This window comes from Daphnia pulicaria, chromosome 6, assembly GCF_021234035.1.
Source record: "Daphnia pulicaria isolate SC F1-1A chromosome 6, SC_F0-13Bv2, whole genome shotgun sequence".
Taxonomy (NCBI): Eukaryota; Metazoa; Arthropoda; class Branchiopoda; order Diplostraca; family Daphniidae; genus Daphnia; species Daphnia pulicaria.
Window position 1 is genome coordinate 22,738,563 of NC_060918.1, and position 19,088 is coordinate 22,757,650.

A 19,088-nucleotide genomic window follows, 5' to 3' on the forward strand; every position below is an offset into this window, starting at 1 on the left:
CCTTCCACGTGGCATGTCAGTATGTCACCCGACTATTATCATTTCTTAAAAACACCCCCCGTTTTGCAGCGCACACGCTCTGACGCACGTGTAACTCAAAACAATAACGGCACGTGCGTGACAGCGGATCAAAGTCTACACAACGTTATTGCCAAATTCTCGCGACTCTTAACCAGTTTGTCTCCTACGCGACCAATCAATCGCGTTTTCACCGTTGCATTTCTCCCAGACTCCCCCCGATGACGTCAAACTCGGGTCTCATTAAAAAAGAAAAATCTAACCCAAGATGCTGATAACATTTCCTGTCGCAGGAATCGGATAAGGTCGTCCTCGGCTCTCAGCGACTTCATTATGAACCTTGCGATTTGGCAGCAGAGCCAAAAACAAAATAAAATACAACCAAACAAAAAAGCGAAAACCATAAAGGCCCTCTTGTTTTGTTTTTGTCGAGAGATTTTTTCTTTTAATAAGGACTTGTTCGCTTGTTTAGCGAGCCGGGAATTGCGGGGCGATAATGACGTCGGCGCTCGTGGCATGCGTCGGTGTGCGAGTCTTTTTTTAAATAACAAGCGGAAAAGGAAGAAGAAATTGAGGAGAAAACGGATGGAGAAGAAATCGACCGGCAATGTGCGTTGGTGTGGAAGTCGTGACAACTTGGGTCGCCCAACAGTCGCCACTCGAGTGCGTAAGGAGAAGACGCGCGCTGATTGAAGTTTCTAACGGCCCGGAAGATGTGGAAGAAGAAGGGAAAAAAAAAACCCGACGGAATGATAAAAACGACCGTATAACGCACACCTTCATTATTTCAAACCCATTGCCGACGACGACTAACGATCGAGCTGAGGTGGTGGGAACACTTGGGGAAGCAAATGGCAACACTGTTCAATTAAATGACGAGACATTCAAGAGATGAATCATTTCTCGAGAAATGGGCTAGATGAATGAGCTGTAACATTTCAAGATGAAGAAATGCTACGTGAAAGGATGGTTGCATGCTGCCGATGCTGCCGAAGAGTCGGTACATACTCCCACGACACATTCTCGCGGGCGGAGGGCAATAAAAAGGGTCTAGCACCGCTTAATCATTAAAAGTATGTCAAGAAATGAAAAATTGGTTCAGTCGGTTCCGTCAACTTCACTTTTGGATCGAATGAATAAGGAAGGAATTATTCATTAAATTGATTTGTACCTGATGTGGGCGGCTTCTCGGTCGTAGCGTCCCCAGCCGAACAGCGGCGGGCAAGTGACGGCCAACGCATAGGACCAGATGAGAGTCAGCAAAACGGCGGCCTGAACCCGGCCCAGTTTGGCGCTGCCGCCGCCGCCGCCGCTGTGGTGATTGGCGAACGCCCCGCTCCGGTTGGCTGGGCAGTACACGACCAGTTGACATCGCCACAAGGCCAGTGCCGTCAATGTCGTAATCGATCCGATTCCTATACATGTCCAACACCCACGCAACGTCATCCAGACATAGTATGATTACATTTTTCAATTTCTGTGTTCAAATTAAAAACGAATGACGCACCTGCAGTGGACATGATCATGGCGTAGGCGACGCACAATTCATCGCTAAAGGGCCAATTATATTGCAGAGCAGCAGCTGCCGAGATGGGCGTCCTTAATAATCAAATTCTTTCATCATCATCGATTTAGATTAAAGTATAAAAACTGATTGAAATATACCCAAATCCGGCAATCATTCCGTCGGAACAGGCCAAGTTGAGCAACATCCAATTCAGCGGCGACTTCTATATGGATATAAAACATCAGTTTCTTTAATGAAAATTTCCCATACGAAAAATAGAGAAAGAAGAGGAAGAAATAGAGAATTTCCAAGAATTTCATTATCCCCATTTAAAACGAGACAGACATTTAATTCCAGACAGCATTCATTTGAAAGCACATATGCGAGCGGTGCCTATATCCCGCAGGCACTCTAGCGCACCTTTCCTGCTGCTGTCTGACATGATTACGCAAAGTAAAGACGGCGGGAGTTCAAAAGTTGCCAGAGATTGTTAATGAAGTACCGCCATGAAGTTTCACTTATAGAATCAGAACTTTCTTTCTGCCAATCTAGTTCTATTGTTAAGCATCACAGTTTGGTGCCCGCCAGCCGCTCTATATACTCAACAAACTACCCCCCCCCCCCCCACATCACGGGCGACTAAATCTGCAACAATCTCCAATGGAAAGATGATTTAAACAAGAGGAGGAGCCAAGTGGCTAGAGCGGAGCGAAAAAACTTGACCAAAGTTATTGTCGTCCTCATGTAACCATGTAGTAGATCGCTAGTGCAGATGATTATTCCAAACTATATCTATACACACGACGCGGCGCAGTCTATTCGCAGGGACGCGCTGATAGTCTTCAGGGACATGAAAGCTTCTTTCGGGTTTGGTTCCTTTTGTGCGTCATGGGCATATGTTTACTATTTCTTTTCCTTTCTTTCTCTCTTTATGATGATGATCTATAGAGTGTTCGTGCGACCATAGAGCGAGACGAAATAACTACGCGGTTATATTTATACACACGCCGACGAGCTCTTTTGTATCATAGATGATGGCACGTTATTTATATTTCTTTTCTGTTTGGGAAAAAGAAAAAAGAAATAGACGGCCGGGAAAGTTGGTTATTACGGCGCCGGCAGGGCGGAAATCTGGAGCTCAGAATCTGGCGCATCACGCCAAAATATCAAAGGGATAGACTAATAATCAAGAAAGACGAGACGCGCTAGCGTACATAACGCAATAAAACGATCGAGCGGATATATAATATGACGACGACCGGGATAAAGGATACACCACGGACGAGAGAGAGAGAGAGACAACACAGCGCGCACAGCACAGGCACTTATCATGCAGACACTATAACGGGCGGGTAGGAGAGGAGGAAGAATCACGACGTGACAGGATGGAGGAAACAGAAAGACGAGGGGGATGACAAGAGTTGGCTCTTGTGATTATGACTGATGACACTCGATGACAAATCAACTAGATGGAAACTGAATATCGCTCGCTCCTTTTGTGTGTATACATCAGCGCTGATGTGCACACACTCCATCGACAAAGAGGAGCCGAGGCGAACCAAAGTCAGGTGTTTAGTGTGAGTATAATGGATGGCCTATAGAGCTAGCTCCTTTGTGTGTGGCACACTCTTTCACCCTGCGACAAAAGACTCTGCCTATTAGCCGGATAATGGCCAAGAAAAGCAGACGTAAACTACACGTGTGCAACAGTTTCCTTTTGAGTGCAGTATACGACGCCCTTGTCCAGTAATAGTAGTAGTAGTAGTTTGGCAGCGCAATAATAATAGACATAGTCTCATCTCTCTCTACGTGCCGACATTTCCGAGCAATTGCGAGCAATTCAAACAAAAAGTCAACCCGTCAGCCATAACAAGATATTAACGAGCCAAGGAGCTAAGCCCAGCCAGACGTAACGAACCGAAACTCTGCGGGGTTCGTCGAGGACCCGCAGGGACGATGAAAGATTTCTAGTTGATGAAATAATAAAAGGGAGGGAGAAAAAGGAATAAGGAAACAACTTGAGGGGATGATGCGCAATTAACTCTTGAGCTCGCTTTATATAGTACAACTCTCTCTACACACACAAATCTCGCTGGCTGCTATATACATACATTAGATGTGATTTAATAATGAAGAGTCGACATGTAGGCCTACCTGAGGGTCGTTGACGATGACGAGGACGACGACAATGTTCATGAAGAGACCGAGGACGCTGATGAAGATCAGATAGGCGGCGGCCAACTGGTAGGCCCAGATGGGCATCAGCAAATGCTGGGCCATCCATTCCTGGTCGAAATCTGGAGTTGCGGAAGTGTTGGTCGCAATGACTTGATCACGACCGATCAAAGTTTCACTTTGATGGCGCTGTTCTTTGACCAGATCCAGGATGAATCGCAAGAGAACGGCCCCGGCAGAGAAATTGGCGGAAGTGTCGCCGCTGCCGCCGGCGCTTGTGCTGGAATTGGCGAAAATGGCCATCCTCGTCTGTCGTGCTGTGTTACATTCGGCTGCTAGTTCTATGTCAGTCTACTGCTGGGCCAGCGCACTGCGTAATTCGGCTGAAGCCGTCACGGATCTCCCAGAATCCAATTGATGGATGCGACGTCGAATTTCACTCGAGGAATCCGGCATCCACTTAAATTGGGCCCAGTAACGTCGTCCGTCATCTTGAAATTGACATGAAACACACCAAAGTCTTTTGGTATTGGGCGCACCTTTTACCTTTTTGACAACAACAACAACAACAAAACAAAAAAAAGGGGGGTTAAACTAATTCCCGAACGAAATGTATACACAAATGCCAAATGAAATGGACAGCATTCAGTTTGGACTTTGGAATGACAACAACAAGTTTGGCTGCTGGTGCTGTGTGTAACTGTTCCACGACCCGGCAGCAGCAGTCGACTACTAAAATCAACCATGACAACTGGATCGGCTTTTATCGAGGTTGAAAAGGGGCAAGTCCCATCATCAGCCCCAAAAGGGCATGTATATATATCCAGAGCGGAGCGCAGAAGCATGGGACAGCACAGGGCCCAGGGCACGGCACCAGATACTCGCTCACGTCAGCGCTCATCTTTTATTGATGTCTCTATTCATGTTACATGTACAGATGTTGCCGTGTGCCCATGATACATGTATCAAAAATAACCGCAGGGCAGTCTCAGCGGAGATCTCCAACCAACATAGTTGACGTTGTATTTGCCCGGATGCGCTTTTGCAGTTTCCGGTTGCAGAGATAAATGCAACGAGGTTTTTGTTCAGGTAAATATCATCTTCCGAGTATTGTAGGCGGACTGAACTTTTCCTGGGAATGTGTACCGAAATGTCCGTCAAAATGATGACGGACGTGACGGATCACACAGTGTGTAACCGTTCATCATACTCAAATGCGAATAATGTAGACGTATATAAGTTACTTTCTGTGCTGGATGCTATCACGATAATGATTCGCATGGAATGGCTTTCGAATAGGATAGTTTGGAAGTGCTGTTGGCACATCAGCAGACGGCCAAGTTGGGAGGGGGCGGGGGGGGGGGGCACAGCCAGCAGTATCCATGGAAACAGAATTCGCAGCGCGGCTGCTGCCGTGTGATTGACACGTCAAAGAGTTGCTTTTGTGCGCCTTTCGATTCCATTATGTAAGAGCACCTGCATGTGACATAATCTCTCTTCCTGCTGGAAAAAATATGAATTGAAAATGTTTTCTTATCAAAGTGTTGAGTTCGACACAGACTCGACGACGCACTAGACCTGTACGAAGACGATAATTTCGCCCAGGAAACACTCACAAACCCTCTGGGACTGATCTTATTCCCATTTGTTGGCAAGTGATACCTACTCCCAACAGTTGGATGTCAAAAAATGTTGATTCGCATTTCCATCATATCAGTCAGGGTTGATTGGCGAATTTGATGGATTTCCCGGCCTTTTCATATCTTGTAATTATACGACGAAGACGTCATTTTGTGTTTCTCATTTTCTTTATCGTATAATATCCCTTTCATTTCCTACCATTTCCTTCCTTTTTGGCCCGCGTTTCCTTATTTGACTCCTGATCGAATTCATCGATTTGGGCTTACAACTTGACAGTCGGCAGGCAGCGTATAGTCAGACACAGACACAGACACGCACGCACTGTGCTGTGTCTGGGCACTGTATGTCGTATGTAGGAGGCAAGAGGGGCGGCGGCGTGGTTGTTCCGCCAGCCATGCAAATCAGCTTTTATTGTTCCAAACAGACAAAATTGAAATATCGATTCCAGGTTCTCGTGCTGCATTCACGATCCTCCCCTTTCAATTTCCACACACAAACGGCCATCACGACGTGTACTAGACTTTGTATCGATAGAGAGAGAGAGCCTGTAAATGTATTGACAGATCGGAAGGCACGCAGCAGCCTATATAATAGGGTATAACCTTTAACCTACTATATCGGAAAGACTCGGATCAACATCTCGGCCAGCGAATCGACGACTTCCAATGGAACGCATCATCAATGCCATATCATCGCCTATATATACGCCAATCAATCGGATTACTGATTGATGTTCCCGCTTGAATGATTTGAGATCTAGGCGGTTGATAATCGGCGGAGTTGAGCGTAAAAGAAATCCGGCTCGAAATTTCCAGTTCAAGTATAATCATTAAAAATAAAAGGGGGTGCGGTTTATTATATCGCCTGGGGAATGCCCGTCGTGATGGCAAAACTTTTTCCTGATTTTTCTCGTCGGGTATACACGTATTAATAATAATAATAATACGGCGCGATCCTGATGTGCATCATGTCGGGGGTCCTGGACTTTGTGTGTTCCGCTTGCTCATGTGCTCATCGGCTCGGATCGGACGCGCTGACGGCGGTTCAGCCGTTTTGCCGGGGAAAAGAAACCAAATATAGTTAAAATATTAGAGACTGCGAAATTTTCGTCGACGGCGCGCTGTCGACGTCTCATTATAAAGAAGAGGAGAGTGGCACTATAGACAAGAGTCGATCGATTCAAGTATTAGTAGCGAGTGGCGGCCTTTTATTCTTTTGCCCGGCTAAACACGTCGATGAGTCATCGATGAGCTGAAATCCCCTTTTGATTTGTATGGATTGGACGACGACAGTCCTCCTCCCTCTTTTCTTTGCTGATCGACGATGAAGGAATCCGCCTTTAATGCACTCGCGGAATAAAAGATTATATGCACCAGATCCTTTAGCAGCAGCGGTGTAACAATGAGACTATTGGCCTACCTTTAGCTACTACTGTGAGTGACGGTATTGTCTTTTTTTTCTTTTTATCTTTTTATCAACGAGCCCTTGAAATGTCGTCGGCGTTGTTTGTCCTCCCGTCAACCTTCTTCTTCTTCTTCTTCTTTGCACAATGGTTTTCTGAAGACGATCCAAAAGATTAAAGCACTCGGCTTCCCTTTTTTTTTTGTATTTTAGCCGGGAAAATAAAAAAGCGCGGCCCTTTTGAACGCGAATAACAGCTGGGGGCATTCAAAAGACTCTCATCAGAAACAATTCTTTGAATTAAATGCGCCCGTCGAAATGACGTAGGGAACGAACCGCATAGATGATAATAAAATTTAAAAAAAAAAAAAAACAAGCAAATAAAATAAACACGGCACCGAAATGTATACGCACGCTCCTGTCGGTACCTCTTGACACCGAATTTCGATATCAAACGACAAAAAAAGGTCAACAGGAGCTCAAACCGACGACTGATGTTTACCCATCGCATGCAGGAGCGGCTCATTCTTCCCTTGAAAAATATTGCTCGACATTTTTCTATCTATTAAACATGCCTGGCTGCAATCCGCGACCCCGGTTGGAGATTCCTTTTTGCGGGAATGTCAAGGATGACTGCTGAATAGGCAAAGATGGTGAGTACATATGTATACATGTACTACCGACGGTCATGATATGTGGAAAGAATTGGAACTGTATTTATCAGTGATGTACTACACTGATGGATCGGCTTTGAGGAATATCGAACTTTTGAATCGCCATAGAGACGGATCAAAAGCGGGCGCTGGATGTTTGGGCACTTCAAAGAAATCCATCTGGAAAAAAAAAGAGTCTCAAAAGAGTAGAGGAACTCGTAAATGGTATTTGATTGACTGGCGGTTTTGAAAAGTGAATCGGTCAATAATTCAAAAAAAGAAAAAGGGAAAAAAAAGAAGCTGGTGGATATGTACGTCATCATCTAGTGGGGAATAAGTGCTGCGCGCTGTACATATAGTTGTTGGCATTGTCACACGCGGGAATCGACTGTCTCTCCCGTCGCTCTTGTATCGGCCGGGAATCAAAAGTTCTTTCTGATGTTGACTCTCTCTCTCTGTCGTCGGAGTATATTAAAGAAAAGAAAAAAGAGATATCACTATTTATTCTCTGCGCACGTACGCACGTCTTCACGGCGACTTTTGGCGAATAATAATACAAAAAAGGGCGGTTAAACTTGATCTATTATGCAGGAGATGTATAGAACTCGACCCATTTCAATGGCACCCGTATAGTACACACTTCTTTTTCTTCCCCCTCCTTATAGTAAATCTGAGATGTACACAGACGACGTAGATGTCTGTGTATCTGAGGCACTGGTGCTATCGGGTGCTATCAATATTGTGTCGTCAATAGCGCACCATCTCCCAGTCAAAAGATGTGGCGCATCCTCGACGACCCCGAGCAGAGGAGAAAAATACACAAAACAAATCGGATGGCATCAACTATATCAAATTGAGAACGGATGAAGCAACCTGGAAATCCGTTCAATCGTCAGGGTTTCTAGTCAATTATTGTACGTGTGTCATCTTTGCTCTATCTCTACATATAGACTACGTAGCAGCATATGCATATAGACAGAGTCCGGGAGCAATTAAACCCAATCAAGTGATGAAATGATGAGCCCAATAAGCAGCTAGGCGGATATAATTGGCTTGGCAAAGACGGCCAGCACATTATGCGTTACTTCTGCCACATGAATTATCGGAGAGAACACTATTCATCCATCCGATAACTACCAACTCATGTTTGAGGTTGACTTAAATAATAACATAGAGCGCAATATGTCAAACAAATTGACTATTGTATGATCTATGACTTTAGTACGCTGCTCCCTGCCCAGCTAGCTACAATGTTTAAGGCCCGGTCCCATTTGATTGGCCAATAGACAGCCAATTGACAATAACCATGGAGAATAATGTGCAGGAATGAAAAAAAAAAAAAACTCAAATCGATGTTCATTGAAGGGGAAATCTAATAACCTTGGCCATCCAGCAAATTAGGGTAGAATTTTGTTGTCGATAGCCGATAATTGAATTTCTCAACAGTAGGGAAATAAGGGTGAAAGGTAAAGGCCTGCCGGTATACAATATGGAGGAAACATAAATATAGCCCCCCCCCCCCCAGATCGATTATAATAATACTGAATCAAATCGGATGAAATTGGATTTGATTATGAAATGCTCAGCTGGAGAATGACGATACGCTTGCTATTGCATTATGACTTCCAACTAAAAAGAAGAAGAAAAACTAAAGTCCTTTAACAATCAGTTTGGTATGTAGACGTGACGAACGTGACGCAAGAGCAACAGCCGCCGGCAACTACGCAGATATCTATTTAGTTATTTACCTGCGCTGCGGATTTCTGTTTCCGGAAAGATCTCATCCGTTTCCCCGTCATCAAATCTGGGATAGATTTGCGTGCAGAATCCCCTGCCCTCTATTTGTGTGTGTGTGATCCAGCCAGTCTACACGCACGTATTTATGCGCATCCGCACGAAGCAGTTGCTGATGGGACAAGAGTTATCCTCGGGCGTATGTATACGTACTATGCATGTGAATCGAGCAATATAAAATGCCGAGACACACACACACACACACAGACCCACACGTCAATAACTCGACATAACGAATCCCTAGCTGTACTTGAACGTGTTTGCACTGTACCCACGTACTCATCTTTCATAAATATATATAACGCCGGCTTGCTGTGACAGTTATACTTGTTATGGACAAACGAGAAATTGTTGGCCGTGAGATTTATTGGGGAGGAGGTCTGAAGATGCACTACGTAGATTGGTACTATACACAGCACACGTGCCAGAAATGGAATGGCTTTAAAGCTTCCGTTTTAAAGCTCGAGAGATTCATCAAAAGACACCGGGCCAACATTCCAGGCCCGTCTAATCAGAAACGGGGGTTGCCCGCTGTGTCAAACCTCAAAAGAGCGGATCGATCAATGTGCACTGTGCATTGATGCAAGCCGATTTCTATATATTTGCAATCCATAAATGGAAAAAAAAAACAAACAGTCGAAAGCGGAGGAGCTCAACAGCCGCAATAATAACAGACACATTTCTTCATGTGTCTAACCATCGACGAGCACGAAATTCGCTGAATTTTCCTTTATTTGAGAATGCCGCACGTCAGAGACGAGTCAAGGCGGCACGCACGAATGCGCCATCGAATTTTGATTGGAATATTTCAATGTCGCAATTAGTGGATTGGGTACTAGTACAAAGAAGCAGGTATGCAAAGTATTGCTGATTATTTTTGGCAACGCCATTCATCAATCGACTGGCACTGGATGACTGGATGGATGCTGCACTCATTATCGGATGCGCTGGATGATTTTACCGTCGCCAATATAGGCTGCAGCTGGAATAAATGCAGACATAATCTGCATTTATACACGGACGACTTATTCGAACGGAATAGCAAATGAAAGTTTGAATTTCTAAAAACAACAATGGCGATGTTGCATAATTGATAGCCTCACTTATGCGGATGCAAAATCAAGTTACTAGGCGACGACACGTTCGGCTCAGTGTCGACCTTTCATGTGTCACGTCGACTACATAGAAACCGGGTGCGGAATTCCGCGTGGTCCAACGCCATTGTAATGCGCTGACTAGCTCGCCGGAAAACGGCCCCTTTCACATCTCTCCTACACGCGGACATAATAATTAAATTGGCGTATCATTGCCGTTCAAGTACATGTACTACTAGACCGTCATGTCTGAAGATCTAGTCTAGAGCGGACTAGACTCGTTCAATTATTAATGACAAAAACCCTTTGCTTAATTGCCTATTCTCCGACCCATTAATACGTACAGCACAGCTGTTTCGAAATTATAATTTAACATTAACAAGGAAAAGAACTCGGATAATGTAAGAAACGACGACGGTTCGATCGATGGTCGAATGAGAAATAAACAAGTTCGACATTTTCCCCGGGGCTGGATGGCTGGCCAACCGTGACGATATCCGCGCGAGGGATAGAAAACGAAAAAACAAAAAACAAAACAAAAGAGCATCAGACAAAAGATATCCGCACGTGGGATGCAGTGATAGTATAGCATTCTTTAGACTTGCATAGATGGTAATTCGCTTCATTCAAGCGGATACGCTTTTACGGTTGATTGACGACGTGATGGATGGAACGGATGAAGGGCCCCGACTTGAAGAGAGTATCAAGTTTCTATGTTTCCCCCCTCTTGTTTCATGATTTTCTCCCCGCTCAGTTGACTCGGCATCCATCTTTGTAGCCCAAGCAGAGATGTTAGACTTTTTCCAGTCGGCTTTTGCGGGTAAGATATTATCCGTAGCGACTCTTGTGAATGACAAAGAAAGCGGATGGAGATTGATGACGGGACGTTGCGCAATTGCTCGAATGAATAGCCAACGGGCAATGACGAGAATATTATCAGCTCGGCAAAAGAAATAAACTAAGATAAATTCGTGGCCAATAAACGAAGACATTTTCTTGTTGCATTTGGCTTGAAGTGTGTTTAAAGTTTAAAAAAAAAATTGGAATTGAATTGTTTACCTACAGAATTTTTGAGGTACACAACTGGGCCTGATCAGCAGTTGCTCTACAAATGACTTATTCAAAGAACTCTGACTGAATGAACAAAAAACCGCAAGAGAAAACAGGCCTAGCTCAGGAATAAACGTACTCTGTACTATAAAACGATCTACAATCAACGCCACCAAATAGTCAAAAAAGATGAATAGAGATAAATTGGTCCTACCTTTAAGCCTGGGAAATGCGGTCTCAGGCATCCTCAAGTGTTCCATCCGCAGAAATAAGTTGAATCCACCAGGCGTGATAGGAAAAAAAGGAGTCCTCGTGAATACACCCACACTCACATGGATGTACACGAGCACATTTAAAGAAAGGGGAAAAAAAGATCCGGTACTCGATCGACATATCGACAGTTTCTTCAAGCAAGAGGGATGCTGTTTGTCTAAATAAAAAATAAAAAATAGGTTACGAAAAATATTGATACAACAAGTAATAAGACTAGACAGGCAAGACACCCTCGAATTGGCCCCCGGAATTCGGGGGCCAATAGATTTTTCCAATAAAAATAGGGTTACGAAAAATATTGACAGATACAACAAGTAGACTAAGGAAAAGTTGAAAATGAGTCAATGGGTCAACACTAGTTTTTAATAAATAAGAATTTAACAATTACATGTAATACCATACTCTGACCATACTGCATTATGCAAGTCATGCATAATGCATTCTCAGGTTAATGAAAGTAACGAAAATAATTACCCTGGTGATGATACTGAGATTGATGTTGATGACTGGTCAATACCAGCACATGAAAAACTGGCATATCTTGTTGTTGCGATGGCAGGGTCAGGCCTCAAATCTGCACAAAGGAAAAGGTTACATATAGTGCAAACAAACTGTAATGCATTGACAGGGGGGCTTACATGCAGATAAATGATGGTCAGACACCAACATTTCACAAATTTGAAACAGATTTAACTCTTCTATTTAAGTTCCCAGAATCACTGCATTTGTATTCTACGTTTTATTTTCCAAACAGCATGGAGTGATTATTGGTCGACATCACAGTTTACACGACGACCACATTTTTGGAATTTTATTTGTTGCCTTATATTCTTATTAGTGCAGCCAAATAGCCTACGTTTCTAAAATAAGTTTCTTTTTCTTTAAAATCTTAATAAATTTCTTCTCTTTTCGAAACTTGTAAATGTGTAAAAACTTAAAAAGCAGACGACACTCATTTTCTAATTAGTCATGCTTGAAATTTAAGCTATCGATTGAAATTAAAAATCGACCCCATATTACCTAACCGACAATTTTAGTAATCTAATCTAGTAGATCAAATAGTAATAGTAGTCTCATTGTCTCATCAAGTTAATTGAACATACCACAGACAAGATAAAAGTCAAAATTTGCACGAAACCCGCGGATAATTATACTGTTAGACCGGAACAAGCCCCATTAGTTTCCCCGACGTTGTGGTGTTGCTGTTGTTCTTTTATTACGGGCCGTTTGACAGTGTTGTTGTGTTGAGTTTATTGCACAGTTTTTCCAAGCTCAGCTGTCACCGAGCGGTCAAATTCGCCAATGCAGAAGAAATCAACAAACAAACAAACGAATCGAAACTGCGAGGGAACTTATTTAATCGGCGTTATTATTTGACTGTTTTGTTGGTGGTTATATGTTTTAAGTACGTCATTCGACACCTTACACGATATAATACGACAACCTCTTCCCATGAACCGGAAATCTGATGAGACACCACGAGGGGGGACCCGTCAACTTACTGGAATATAGTCACCGAATACCCCCCGCTGGTATTGACTTTGTAACGGACACTTGGCTTATATAGTCACGAGGGGTCGTGCAGTGCGGGCGTTTCTTTTTGGATCAAATGGTTGCACAGATGATGCCACGTACCCGGTTGACAGAATCAGCGCAACTGATTGTCTAACAGGATGATTTGCTTGGGCGATGCATGAGTGGCGTGCCCATCACTACTACTCTCTGTCTCCCTCTAATCAGCAGTCGTGTGTGCAACATTTCGTTTTTATTATAGTAGACATCGGGTATTTTTATATACACATGTTGGACACGTCTATCTGGCAATTGTGTGCACACATGCGGAGTGGGGGGTCAGAGTGTACGCAATCGATCAAATGGAGGCTAAATATCTATTGTATCCAGCCTATAATATACATACAACGCGGCGTAATCACGAAAGATACCAGCAGTCGGCAGAGCGTGAATGGTTGCTCATCACAATGTGCGCATCAATGATTTCATATAGGGCACTAGGCAGACTTGGCAGAGTTCTGAGAAAAATTGGAGAACATCATAATAAGTAATACGTTGAAATCATTTTCTGGAATAAGTTTTTATCAATTCCCTCCCCCCACCCACCGATGTAACCACATCTACTTCGTAATAATGATTTCCATTCAACTTGGGGGGAAATACACGCGACGCAACACACCGGGATATGACATCACCGACATGAGTGTATAATATAGTCGAATCAAATTAATGAGATGCGGTGTAGTCTGTCCTCCCGCTGTGTGGATCGATATTCCCGCCAGACAATATAGCCGCGCACCTGCGCAAATAATGCAGAATAGTACAGGAAGGTGTAAAAACACACACATATAATAACAATATAATGATAATAATAATATAACTCTGACTGATGAGAGAATGTCACAATTTCATTTCAGAAAAGTATTCAAGTAAACAGCGGCCGGCGTGCAACACGAGAAATACATATAACTTTAATATCTTATATATAGGTTTATCCGAGGGTTTGTCTGCTGAATGATATCATCCCATATCCATGATGCAAAACTTCCCACTCTGCTTCTTTTATTCTACATCCCTTTTCCCCGCATCAGAAAAAATAAATAAAATGTTATCAAATCTTTATTCCGGCGATGGAATTACATCCCAAAGAGAAGGAGGATTAGATTTTTCTGCTGGCTGCCGCCGCCGCTAGAAGCTGATGCAGTAGTATGTGTGTGTATAATTGTTGCACAACAGCAGAGAATAAAAAAAAAAAAGAGATTAGATGCCAAGTAAGGGGAAATTGATTCCTCTTTTCTCTTGAAGAGAGAAAAATGCATCCGCGATTGGATGACACATCAAACGGAGCGATTTCGCCGAGAGAGGTACTGCGACAATCCTTTGCGAATTCTTTCTCTTTCAATTTGTCGGCAGCATCGTCAATTATGCGACGAGTTTCTAGATGAATCGTTTTCGTTGATTTCTCGTTTGAATTTCTTTGGAACAATTTTTTTCTTGTTGTGGATTATTAGAACGCCGACTCTTCCGTCGATTGCGGAAGGAGATGGTCGTCGTTGATGCAGGAACAACTGGTCGAGTCCGAGACCAAACGGACCACCACCAATTTGTGATGTTCCAGTTGATGCTCTTCTTGATTGGGATGGCGAATGGGACTCTTGAGGGATTTCATCCGGATGGACACGGACGTCTCCGGATCGGCCATCGAACAAGAGGATGACGTCAGCGACGGCGAATTAATATGATGCTGGGCTCGCATTTCCATGACGTCCTGGTTTTCTTTATGAAGAAGCAAAGTGATGCCCGGCTGGCCCCCAATCGTGTTGGCCATGACGTAAGCCGATTGCGACTCGCTAGAGTCAATTTCTTTCATCGACAGGTGAACAGTTATCGATTGCTTGAGAGAAGGAGATCCACGACCGCCATCAGCGCAATTCAGGAAATTCCTACTGAATTTATTCTTATTAGAGGAATGTTGGTAAAGACAGCAGCGGCGGCCAAGGAGCCGCGTCGTAAATTTCTCCCAAGCCGACCGGAACTGTCAAGCCAATATTATTCAATTAATTAGAATGTTATACTATATAGGTCTAGGACCGATGATGGGAGAACTCACCTGAGTGTTGAGAAGTCCGTAGATGAGCGGATTGAGGACGGCGGATGATTTAGCGAAAAGCGACGGAATGGTGGCGAATGCCGGCGAAATAGCCCCGACGTAATAATAAAAGAAATTGCTGTCGTCTGCCTCATTGCTGGTCGGCTGGTTGTCGTTGAATTGCTGCTGGCCGTCCAAGTTCAACGTCGTCGACATGTTCCTGCCTGGTCCGCCGGAATGGTCGGCAACTCCGATGAAAGTCTCGAAGAGGGCCAGAATGGAATAAGGAGTCCAGGCGGCCAGAAAGGCGCCGACCATACAGGCCACCATCACCGTCACCCGCTTCTCGGCCGCATCGTTTCCTTTTTTCTGTTCCATTTTCTTGGCCGTCGGATGCGGTTGGTGGTCGCTGATTTGGTGTTGCGGCGTCGGCTGAAGCGTCGCCATCATGGTCCTCTTGAACTTGCCCGTCTATACATGTCGTCAGACAACATAGTGTGATATCGCATTAGATAAATATTTTCTATTGCCTCATCCATTTCACGCTTTTCCGGTTTGATTGAGCTTGTATAGAAGCGCTGAAAGGCCATCTATAAAATGCTACCCAATAAATCTTTTGCCTTCTATAGTGAGTCGAAGGCAACCTAGAGGCAACATGGGCGCTCCTTAGAGCTTTGTCGGTTATAAGCAGGAGCCAAGAAATTCAGTCTGAAAACCTGACGATAAGTAACAAGTTTGGTCGCAACAGCTGCTGCTGCCTATTACGGCTTACGTAATAACGCAACATCTTCTTGCCACAAAGAAATGGCTGAATCGACTGCTGGGCTTTGAACAGCTTTGAAAGCACATTGGCACTTTTGTTTCATCTCTGCATATAGTCCTTCTATACATTGCGCCGCAGCGCAGTTATTGCGTCGCACCCACTTTGAATTTCTGGAACAAGTCATATGGTTGAGGCATTCCGTGCCATACGTATTGAACTAATTGAATAACAAAGAGCGAACAAAACACTCTACTTGTTATCTAGTCGTAATGGAATCGTATATCTATTACTACCGCACAACACCCTTTTACATAACTGAAAGATGTTCCGCGCCTCCTTAATATCAAAATTACCTGTTTGACGACGCGCAGGATGCTGACGTAAGAGCAAATGATGACGACCAACGGGACGAACAATCCGAAGGCGAACATGTAGAGGATGTAGGATCGGTTGTTGGCCATCTTGGACTCCCAGTTGACTGAGCAGCTGGACAATGAAAACGAGACAAAACAAATATTTGTTATGTTTAGAAATTCCATTAGTTCCGCATAATAACGCAGCCCCCATCAATTCGTTCCTTCCCTGGAATCCGATTCGGCAATCTCACTCAGCAATTTGGTTGCAACAGATTACGGGGATTGTCGCAGAACTGAGAGTATAAAATATAAGAGACGCCTTCGTATTGGAGGAAGCTCTAGAGCAATTCTAATCCTACTGAAGCCGCCATATATTCCGACGAAAAAATGGAGGAAAAAGAATAAGGAAAATTCCGATGGGAATAATAAACCAACTTCCGCATTTCTATTTGTAGATGTGTCAATAAATGATGCGTTGTAATATGACATCCAGCTGGAATAGCAACACTATGATATGTAATACAACACCCGAAATAACTGCCAGCAATGGATTGCGCCAGCTAGTATTAAATAACGACGCCATCACGGACGATATGAGCACTGCAGCCCCTTTACACTTCAACTGTAACCTGTCTTGAGACTCGTGTCGAAAGGACAAGTTAATCAAACTAGTTTCCTGACATTTGTAATGACGTGTACATTATTTCATCATTAATAATAGAATCACCCAATTGTTGTCTCGGCCACGGCCAGAGATGATGACGCACAACTATGCCGGCACGTATAGACGCACACCTATATTTAGGATAGTCGTTTGATGACGACGACTACGACGGGATTTGATATGCGATGACGACAAACACGACATAAAACCGTTCTTTAACTTTGTTTACGACTTCACGGGATGCAATTTGGGACAAACTGATGAAAATGGCGTTGCCGAGCAGAAAAAGAGCAGCAGCAGCCTGGGCGCGCCTGGATATTTTTGATGAGGTGACAAACTCGGCACGACACACAAAAGGCCATGGCACCGCGTCAAACGCAGAGGTAGAGAGTGAAAAAGAATCGTCGTAAAGTTTGCCGCTTCCTTTGACGGCCTAGTTTGACATATTGATGTACATCGCAACTTCTGGTTTTGTCTCATCTTCGCGCGTTTTCCAGGCCAAAGCACAGCAGCGACTAAACTCCATCCCGGCGCTGGATCAGACGTTATACAACTGATTGAATTCATTTTAACGGAATGGAAACTTAAACCTTTTATACGGAGAAATAGTCTAATTGAAAGAAAGAAGATGAAAAAGGCCTTTTTTTTTGGCGATTCGAAGAAGCACTCGAGTGAAGAAACTTGTACACCCACATGGCATATATGAACAGCGGCGAATTAGAGAGCTGCATCAATTCTCTCTATTTTATTACTTATAATATCGAACGAATCAGGATCCATTCAATTTGTTGGTTATTTTATACCTGATGTGGGATGCTTCTCGGTCGTAGCTTCCCCATCCGAACAGCGGCGGACAAGTGACGGCCAGCGCATAGGACCAGATGAGAGTCAGCAAAACGGCGGCCTGAACCCGGCCCAGTTTGGCGCTGCCACCGCCGACGCCACTGAAGGCCCCGTTCCGGTTTGCTGGGCAGTACACGACCAGTTGACATCGCCACAAGGCCAGTGCCGTCAATGTCGTAATCGATCCGATTCCTATACATGTCCAACACCCACCCACGCAACACCATTCAGACAGGATAAAATTGACATTGTGTTCAACATAAGAATGAAAGACTCACCCGTAGTGGACATGATCATGGCGTAGGCGACGCACAATTCATCGCTAAAGGGCCAATCATATTGCAGAGCAGCAGCTGCCGAGATGGGCGTCCTGAATATTCAAAACTCCTTCATCATCCGATTGAGATAAAAGTATATAAAAACTGATTGAAATATACCCGAATCCGGCAATCAATCCGTCGGAGCAGGCCAAGTTGAGCAACATCCAATTCAGTGGCGTCATTTTCTGTGTCGCAATTAGAATCGGGTAAATTATCCAGCACATCAACGTTGGATTCAAGAAATGGCAAATATCAAAATTCAAAGTTTCCATTATTTTAATTAGTGCAATTAAATTTCTAAAATATAACAACCGGTTATGTTTCCATTCCAACCTGCGGATCGTTGACGATGACGAGGACGACGACAATGTTCATCAAGAGACCGAGGACGCTGATGAAGATCAAATAACCGGCGGCCAACTGGTAGGCCCAAATTGGCATTAGCAAATGGGCCAATTCCGCGTGTGTCTGCTCAGCATCAATGTCGATGCGACTGACAATGTTTAGCGATGCGGCATTGTTGCTCGTCATCAATTCGCTCTCCATTAAGTCACTTTGACTCTCTTTCACAAAGTCAAAGATGAATCCGACGAGAAAGGTCCCCGAAGTGTTTGCAGGGATGGTCGAGGTGCTGGTGTTGGTAGCAGGAATAGCCATCTTCATCCGGCCGTTGTGCATTAGTTCGACTATAGGCGATTGAAACCGGTCGAGCGCGGGGAAGCTAACGTATTACCGTGAGTGCTCTCGGGTCAAGATCTTCCCTGCTGCTGTCATTGAGTACGAAACAATGTTGTTCGACAACAACTAATATAGCTATACACAACCAATGACGACCAACGAAAATAGCCGCAATAGCACAAATGTACCGTATGTAGTTTCGATTAACTTTTTTTCTGCGATTTCTCGGGCAAGAGTAACCCAATAATCCCGCGTCT

At 44.1% G+C, this 19,088-nt stretch overlaps 2 protein-coding genes across 2 annotated transcripts; both read right to left on the reverse strand.

The window, feature by feature from the left end:
- Positions 1–1,116: 1,116 nt before the first annotated feature.
- LOC124342209 (rhodopsin, G0-coupled-like) lies at positions 1,117–4,437 on the reverse strand. The gene is made up of 5 exons (XM_046795173.1): positions 3,680–4,437; positions 1,684–1,748; positions 1,526–1,617; positions 1,190–1,433; positions 1,117–1,138 (listed from the first exon to the last, which is right to left on the reverse strand). Exons 1-5 carry the CDS (start codon positions 4,001–4,003, stop codon positions 1,117–1,119), a joined length of 747 nt encoding a protein of 248 aa, XP_046651129.1. The 5' UTR covers positions 4,004–4,437.
- An 8,949-nt stretch (positions 4,438–13,386) lies between these two features.
- On the reverse strand, positions 13,387–18,900 carry LOC124342678 (pinopsin-like). The gene is made up of 8 exons (XM_046795776.1): positions 18,487–18,900; positions 18,271–18,338; positions 18,112–18,203; positions 17,794–18,025; positions 16,324–16,456; positions 15,457–15,576; positions 15,229–15,357; positions 13,387–15,153 (listed from the first exon to the last, which is right to left on the reverse strand). The coding sequence occupies exons 1-8, from the start codon at positions 18,829–18,831 to the stop codon at positions 14,626–14,628; spliced, it is 1,647 nt and encodes a 548-aa protein (XP_046651732.1). The 5' UTR covers positions 18,832–18,900; the 3' UTR covers positions 13,387–14,625.
- Positions 18,901–19,088: the final 188 nt, after the last annotated feature.